The sequence below is a fragment of the Ostrea edulis genome, chromosome 6 (genome assembly GCF_947568905.1).
Source record: "Ostrea edulis chromosome 6, xbOstEdul1.1, whole genome shotgun sequence".
Classification (NCBI taxonomy): domain Eukaryota; kingdom Metazoa; phylum Mollusca; class Bivalvia; order Ostreida; family Ostreidae; genus Ostrea; species Ostrea edulis.
The window spans coordinates 25,248,658-25,257,687 of NC_079169.1; the positions used below are offsets into that span (position 1 = coordinate 25,248,658).

General features: G+C 35.7%; 1 protein-coding gene across 2 annotated transcripts; it reads left to right on the forward strand.

Annotated features, from left to right (window-relative positions):
* Positions 1-205: 205 nt before the first annotated feature.
* Positions 206-7,181, forward strand: LOC130046564 (uncharacterized). 2 transcript variants are annotated; one of them, XM_056142154.1, is made up of 3 exons: positions 206-428; positions 3,282-3,416; positions 7,053-7,181. In XM_056142154.1, exons 1-3 carry the CDS (start codon positions 218-220, stop codon positions 7,070-7,072), a joined length of 366 nt encoding a protein of 121 aa, XP_055998129.1. In that variant the 5' UTR covers positions 206-217; the 3' UTR covers positions 7,073-7,181. The 2 variants fall into 2 exon arrangements, with proteins under 2 accessions (XP_055998129.1, XP_055998130.1); XM_056142155.1 differs by lacking the exon at positions 7,053-7,181 and adding an exon at positions 3,493-3,688 and having other exon boundaries at positions 3,282-3,389.
* Positions 7,182-9,030: the final 1,849 nt, after the last annotated feature.

Here is a 9,030-nt window from a genome sequence, read left to right on the forward strand (position 1 = left end):
CAAGATCTAAAGAATGCCTGTAGATACTGGCTGTTATTGTTATCAAAACATCTCTCTGGGGTAGCCCCAGACCACAGTGTCTGCAGATGTCACTCCACCTGAAATCTATTGTTAAATGTTTGATTGGCAGGCAGCTTACAATTTGGGGGTGTCAACTTAAAATTGGGTCTTTAAAGGACATATCGATCGGTAAAATTCGGGTATCCGGGTCATCAAGATGGACACCGTGTTTTTCCTGATGCTCCCCGTGTGTGTATCTTCAGTATCGTTTCATACACGTGATTCATGTCCAGCGGATGTTGTGGAATGGAACAAGAGCAAACATCACTTCAACTGCTCCAAAACAGAATTTTACCATTGTCTTCTTGACGAAAGGAACAGATCTGGAGAATTTTGTATCAGTGAACGACCCTCTCGAGTTCAGATAGGTACGTTGTTGATATAAAGCGAAAGTAGAATAAACACCCACCACATTTTATGAATACTAGCTAGGTACTAAATAGCTTAAATAATAGAATTCTTATGTCGACTTGTTCATGTAAAATTGTCCAGAAATGGAAATATATTGCCTCATGTTCATCATCTTCTATAGTACTGTAAGAGTGATTTGAATTCCATTGTGGATCCGAAGTGTAACAACCTAAAAGGACGACATGATGTCCGGATATTTATTAAATCTCCGATCGACTACCATGTGTAAAATAAAGACCATGATAATAATTTCAGTGAGGTTCGTCTGTATTTAATTGTGGGGGTTTATTTGTAATTTGAACGATTTTGCTAACTTGAAAATGTGTTTGCATATCACAAAAATTACTAAATTCATCAGTTAGATTTTAAAAAATCATTTAGATTAAATTCAAAGTTTTTATGTTACTAAGTATAGTCACGTGATACACCATCCCAATGTGTATAGTTTGTATCTGACACAGGGAATGACTTTGACGAAGCTAAGCTCTATTGGAAGGCGGTATACTGTAGAATCCGAAATATACGCCAGGAATTTATTATCGTGTAACTTTTGCGAGAGACATCACTCGCGAAAGAAAATTATTCTCTTTTATTTTTCTGTTATAATACGTATGACAACTCTTAATTAACAGACCACACACAAATTCATGTTCACGCCATTTGACATATACGGATCAGTTTGCCATACTAAGTACTCGCGTAAAATAAGGAATCTGTAGTAAATAGTTGACATATTTTACAGTCTTTGGAAAATGCACTTCCTCTCCTTTGTGATTGGAAGAAAATACATAAAATAAAAATTCTAATTTATTTCATTGGTTGACATTCTGTTCAACGCAAGGGAGATACTTTGCTGGTGATTTGATTTAAGTCCGACTTAACAATTTTACAACTTGTTTACATGAAACGTTTTTCACCTTCGCAGACTTTTGTTTGGAAAGTTCTTGTTTTCAACAATTATATGCCATGCTATTTCCACTTTGTTGATTTTTATACCCATATTATGAAGAACCGACTTCATAAAACAACCATTTACAGTTTAATTGAAAAATTTGAATATTACAAAAATATGTAGATTCGATAGTACCTCTCTACTGGATGCTGGACTCATTACAGTGTTATATGCTAACAATGAGAGAATAGATCATAACACATTAAAACGAAAATGGATGTGTAACTTTTGGTATGTCGAAGTATCCTTTTCCAAGGAGGTGAATAACTTGACAAATCAAAAGATAGATAGAAATAACAAAATATTAAAAAAAAAGCAACAACAACAAAAAATAAAACAAAACAGCAACCATAAAACGTATGAAATCTAAAAATGAGGGAGGGGTTATCCTTCAATAAATGGCTTCATTCATCGTTTCAAACTTTCATTTCTACTACCGCTTACTACTGAATGTTATACAAAGGGGCAACCACCTTATAAATCAAACTACTTTGCTTTATCAAAACCAAAAACGTGCATTGTCAATGAAATCCTTTTGACCCAGCATGACGTTTTCAGTGTGCAAAAGATAGATGTATAGACTTTTGTTGTCCCGTTTCTCATTCCCCAGTCTAATTGTATATACAGAATCAAGTTTATTTTCGTCCTTATGTTCATTGCTTATCTTCATTGTGCAGTTTTAAAATGAACGAACATTCAATTTTACTTTTATATCAGAAATACTAATATATATCAAAATACCTCTCACCGGTTAGTCGTGGTAGCTCAGTGTTAGAGCGTGTGTTTCATAACCGGCAGGTTGTGAGTTCGAGCCCCGCTCAAGCCATTGCGGCGTGAAACCTAAGACGTAACTATAAGTAGTTAATTGCTCCTTCGCAAAACGCTCGGCATCACCAGTCTTTCGGACATGACCTTATAAACGGAGATTCCGTGTCGCGGCAGGTATTGTCACGTCAAAAATCCCTCGTTCTTACGGCCGTAAGCTATAAGCATTGATCTAGATTTGTGGAACTTCACCTACAAATGGTAACGTTTCAATATGAGTAAAAAAAAATCTTGATGGGACGTGAAACAAACAACCATCCAACATCAAAATACCTCTCTCTTAGGATCTTCTCTGCATCAAGGATTATACCCACACTTGCTTTGCTTGTTTTGAACTAGCCTTATTTGTACCAAGGCATTACCATGTAAATATATGGGGCAGGTTCAATTCCAAGTAATTACAAATCTAACTTCAAGATGCTGCTGCTTAAAAACTGAATACATATCAAACTTAATCAAGATGCTGAAATTATCAAATATCGACATCATAGATCGATTACCAAAATAAACTCTTTAGGGAGAGTGGATTCCAATGAAATGATCTTAATTTATCCTAGACACCTGATCCCACTAGACACCTGATCCCAGCTCCGGTATATCCTGGATCCGTGTCTTCCTGCTCTAAGTTTTGTATTATTAATAGAATTTATTAATTTGTCTGCTGTTCTTTATCCTTACCTTTTCCATCCTGCAATTGGCCTCCTCCTTTTAGATGGGTGACCAAGTAAAAAAGAGTTTATTTTCAAGTAACTATACATTCTCAAAATTTTATCTTTTCAATCCAAGTGTACAATTATGCTACAGGTGGTTCTGGTGTAGCAATAGTACTAGCATACATAAAAGTATATCGAATTCTTACAATGACAAAGGTCATTTTGCCAGGCCTAAAACACCAACTGCTGCCCAAATTGATCATTCAATAACTGCATTATCATTACAAAAACACTATTGATTTAGTCAAAGGAGAAAGTAAAGAATATAATAATAAAACTAACACTACCTCTAACCTTTGGATACTTATCTTACTTTACAGACTTTTGCCCAAGGTACAACAGCCACTCTGGAGTAATCACGACAGAACCTTGTAATATGCAGCATGGATGTCCTACTGTACCATTTACCTCAAACGAAGTATATAAATGTAGGTACTCAAACAAAACACACACTAGTATTTTCATGATCAATTGATAACCAAAATTCATGACAAGATTTTATTTTCACACATTGTAATTTTACTTTTGTAGACCCACCTTGCCTGAAGATTAATGTGAGAAAATAAGGCAAATCTTATATATCACATTATCATACGTGAAAATCATGATAAGACAAAAGAGAAGTATAAATATACCCATAAAAGAAGAGCCATATTGTGGATATTATGAAGATACCATTTGGATACTCTCATTTTCATTCATATTTCGATTCTATAAATCTCAGTGCATTCATAATAAAACGTACCATAGAGTTTTTCATACCTGCTTCATATCAAACATAGACATTAGCGGCAAACTAACAACTCAACTTTCTGACAAATGGCATGACTGCCGCTTTTCCATCGTCAACTTCCCATGTTAATGTAGCAATATTTAGTATCACCTGTATATGTGGTATATGTCTTGACAGTTTAGTGATGAGCTCGCTTTAATTATTACACATTTGAGTCACGTGATTTGCTCTTCATTACTGAGAAACATTGGGATTTACCCGTAATGCTTGTGAGAAAATGTCGCCGTCACTGCGGTATACTTCATAGACAAAAAACAAACCTTGCACTATCACCTCTGATGACTAAACCAAGCTGTCATACTTGCCTTGCTCCACTCTACATCCGATGCGAGGCCTCACCCAGACGGTTCGGGAAGTGTTGGAGCTGGACCAGTTGGTTATTATGCCGCTGCAGGAGGAACACCAGCACATCTCGCCTTTGAGGGTTCATGGTGATCTCTTCTGGAACAGAGATTTGTACTTCTCGGCAGCTCGGTACAGACTGGTGGCGGAGTGAAAGATTGACCGTTTTATATACCCGTCACTACATGTGTGAACCGTGCGTGTCTATTGCGCTGTTTATCTGCTATTCATTAGTGATTAATACGCCAATTTTGTAAATTTAATGCGATTTGTGCGCTGTATACGAGATATCAAAGTGATACATCTGTGGTACATGCGTGAAAGGCCCGTTAAACATTTGCATATGCATCTCGCAAAAATCATGCACAACTGTGTAAGATTTACTTAACATTTGCGTAAGAATTGCTTATAAACGTAAAATACGCGTAAACTGCGTAAATCTCAACCGACCAAAAATTTGAGCAACTTTTAAAAAACCAAAATCACGCAAAGACCCGTCTTCCGAAACCCTCGACGGACATCTGCGCACATCGACGAATGAAAAACGCAAGAAACACTTATGAATTACGTATGGCTCGCATGTATCACGAACGACCAAAATTTCATACGTGGAATATGTGCATATTGTACGTAGGAATGCTGGGGTGGCAGGGGATAGTTTCTTTGGTTTTGAAACATGTGGATAGGGGGTATACACCAAAGTCAGATTATGACAGACTAATGAAAAATCATATTTCCCTTTTATGTCAATACTTGTATTTCATATTAGTGTAGTTAATAAATTATGACCCTAAATTACATGTAATCTATAAATACTGGTGCTGGTGCACAAAACATGCACTGAGCAGGTTCCCCTTTTTTGCTTTGATTTTCCCTCATTTGGGCTAATCCGCACCACCCCCACACCATCACAGTACCAAACATGGGGATTTAGACACTGTGCACAATCAAGAACCCTATCTGCCCTTCTCAAAAATCTACCTCTCATATGGAGCCATCCACCTTCCCTCACAGCTACAGACCTTTTGCTAGACCCTGCATGTTTTCACCGGAATTTCTTCAGCAACTGACCACGTGTCTTAGTTTCGTATTTGCACCCATCTATATGCTAGGAATCATGGTGACACCTACATGTTGTATATCAACATTTTTACTAAGCACTCAGCTACATTTGACATGCATCCTAAAATTATTGTACACATTTTTACACATGTAATATCACTTGAAATACGGGGTAATTCGATTTTTTGAAAAAGATGACCGGGCCTATAGTGCGAAACTGTCCCCTGCTACCTGGACAACTCGCCCGAAGACAACTCGCTCTCAAGACAACTCGCCCACTCTGAGGACAAATCACACCCTCTCTTGAGAAAACTCGCCCACAATATTATACATGTATATAAATATATTATCACACTTTAATCCTATTTTGTGTGTGTGAATGTGTGTATATGTGTGTAATTGTATTTGTTTTACACTTTCAATCTATACAGATACTTTTTTTAATTTCAAACTTTAACATGAACGGTGAAGTTTAAATAGAATTATACGCAAATTAGTGGATTTCAGAAGAATGGTATCATTTTCAAAATTCAATTGACTAGGAATTATATTTATTGATCTTCACGTAATTGATTATAAGAAATAGATCTCCCCAATATTAAGAAAATGTTGAGGGTTTTTTTTTTGGGGGGGGGGTATCAATACAGTATATATATATATATATATATATATATAAAGCACTAAATAATCACAACTAGGTACTGAAAATTTTCGCCCCAGCCCGGGGTCGAACCAGCGACGTACGGCACCCACCGCCTAGCAAGATTGTCAAACCAGTGCGTAAGTCCACTCGGCCACAACGACTTCCCTAAGAAGGAAGTTTTGTTATGCTCCTAAAGCGCTACTTATACACACTGATGCAACCTCACACAGTCGCTGTGTCATTCAGTGTTTAAGATATTTTATAAGGAGAGTGGATCTCTCGATGCAATTGTATAGAATATTTAATATAAAGCACAAACAAACAATTATAACACCCAACCTTACGTTTACCCCTAGGATCTAAACGATACATGTGATAATCAATTAATTAATATATAAAGCACTAAATAATCACAACTAGGTACTGAAAATTTTCGCCCCAGCCCGGGGTCGAACCAGCGACGTACATATATATATATACTACATAAGTGTAAATTGGGAAGCGAAGCGTGAATATTCTGATACATGTAATTATATTTTAATACGTTTCTTAACTAATTCTTGTTGAAAAATCATAAAATTCTCATTTAGGAAATTTTATCATAAGGGCTTTGTTTTATTGATTATTTTTACGCTGGGATTTAAAAGTGAAAAATATTAAAATGTTACATGTAAGGATTACCTTAACGTTTGAATTAAATATGTAACAGCTTGATGAAAATCAAACAATTAGAGTTAAAGCAATACAAACTGATTATTGATAATTATACTACGCCGGTTGAAGAGCCAAGCTAATACACTCCCTATCAAAACCTAGCTTGCGTCTGCAATAAGTATATATTTTACATAAAAGTGATGATGAGTTTATGGGATCCAAACAATGGATTTTCACGGCTTGGTATAATTGGATCTTTCGTTTTTGCATAAAAAGACATGAAGTTTGGTGTTTATATACCAGTATCCATGTCTTTTTGTCTGTGATGTATATTTTATCTACAATTTTACCTATTTTTGGATTAAGAACAAAATATAATAATTGTAAACATGTATGGTATGAAGGGACGATTCTTTCACTCTTTTTTCTTCTTTTTGTCAATAACAAATGACAGGTCTTATCCCAATCATTGGACTGTGGATTATATAAAAAAAAATAACGAGTTAAAGAAAACTCTGGTCGCTGCATCGCAATTGTGAACACATAATCACTGATATAATTGATGAATTTTTATTTGATTTTTTTTTTATTTTACAGACCGACTGCGGAAGGGGTAGATGTCGTGTACTCCCCCTGGCCTATCGTCATTGGAATCAGTGTAGTAGTAGTAGCGGCCGTTATCTTTGTGATAGCTATCGTCTGTTATATTCGCAGACGACAAAGTAAGTGTGAAAGTAACACAATGCAATTGCACACGAGATCATTTACGTATGGGAGAGATTAACATTCATAATAATAGGAAGTAATGGATGCCGTATTTTCACCCGTTCATATATGTTTAATTTTGAACATTAGACTTAATCTCAGAGTAAACATCTTTACAGCATTACCACCATAAGGTCTATTATTTCAGAACCAAGGAGACGACAGGAAGAGGAATTCCCTTTACTCCATAGATGTGGTATTAGTGTATATTAAAATTAACAAAAGTTTTTACATATCTTTTACGTATTATATGCAAATACATCTTCCCCTACATTCAGTGCATATACCTATATATTTTAATCATATTCTTTTCCAGGAGTACCTTTCTAAAAAACATCAGCCTTTCATGAAGCATCAAGGTTTTTACAAAATGGAGGAAAATTTCTGTATCTCTGTGGACGTTGGGGATCTGGGAAAACGACAACAGCTAAACATGTTTATATGTCTGTAACCAAAAGGAAACCAGTGGTCATCGAGGACATAGCTGAATTTGATGTTAGTTCATGTACCGATTGCGTCATCATTGAAGAACCATTTTCAAAGCTTTTATCAGAGGTAGCAGTAGAAAATATGACGTTTAAGATGAAAACCCTCTGCTCAAAAATAGGGACTGCAAAAGACAACTTTGCTATTTTTACATGTTCTGATGAAGAATCGAAACAATTTTCATATGAAATCGAGAAACTCTTATTGGAATTAAAAAGTTGGCCATTCCTTGACATTTGTCTAAATTACGATAACTTGAGTCCAGGTGACAGGAATCAAATTCTACATTCAATATTTGATCACTACAATCTTACAACAGTTTTCAGGAAAGTAGAAAAAGTAGCTATTAATTTTAACGAAGTTTGTCTTGGTTATGCCGAAACATGCACACTGTTGTCCAGATGCAGAATCTCACAGATCAATGTTGGTCCCATTCTCTTTTCAAATCGACCACTGTTATATCTGAAGTTGTATTTGGAAAAAATGTGCAAGTCTTCGGAGGAGATGGAACGTTCTAAATTTGTTATGTTAGTATTCATGAGTCTTAATCAAGGGAAAATAGACCTAAACAAATCAAACATAGAACTCCGCGAACTCTTTATGGCATGTGACCTTTCTCCTGGGAAGGTCCAATCAACATCGATTTTACCTGAAGAATTTGTCTTGAAAGAAGGAGAGGGAGTATACGTTCTTCAGCATGACGTCATACAAAGACTGGTACTCGTAGTATTTGGTACGCATCATTTTGAAAAACTAGTCAGATTTTCTTCATGGAATGAGCCACCAGACTGGATAAAAGAGAAGTCGAGACTGAATAGAATATCGAAAATAAAAGAAACTTTACAGGAAATACAACCTATCTTAGAAATCTCTCATGAACAGATGACCGAACTTCGAAACAAATGTGAAAGCATTCCGGAAACACGTATGTCAGAGAATAGTTTACTAATAAGCCATTAACATGAAACAATAACTGTGTTTCTGTGGTGAATATCATGAGATACTGGTGTACTGTCTGGTCTGGATCTCAGAATTACATATAATTTTAAGTATCTTAGAATGAGGATTACGATATAAAACCGCATAGCGCTGTTTTAATCTGGTCACTATATACATTATCTAAGGAGTGAAGCTTATTTTGACCTATGTTATACGATATGAGATAACTTGGTGCAATTTCCCCTTTATAATTTACAGAGGAGGTTTTAATTTCATGTTCTGTTAACGTTAAAAATTAAAATAAAATAAAAAAAAACAACCGAATGCTTGAGTCGAATTTCTTGTACTCAATCATCGGATGTTTCCATGATTACCTAGTCGATCG

Bases quoted from the DNA above. Each gene is read 5' to 3' on its own strand.
- LOC130046564 (XM_056142154.1), top strand. From the start codon at position 218: ATGGACACCGTGTTTTTCCTGATGCTCCCCGTGTGTGTATCTTCAGTA. The intron at 429-3,281 runs GTACGTTGTTGA...CTTACTTTACAG, and splicing joins ACCCTCTCGAGTTCAGATAG to ACTTTTGCCCAAGGTACAAC. The intron at 3,417-7,052 runs GTATTTTCATGA...TTTATTTTACAG, and splicing joins CTCAAACAAAACACACACTA to ACCGACTGCGGAAGGGGTAG.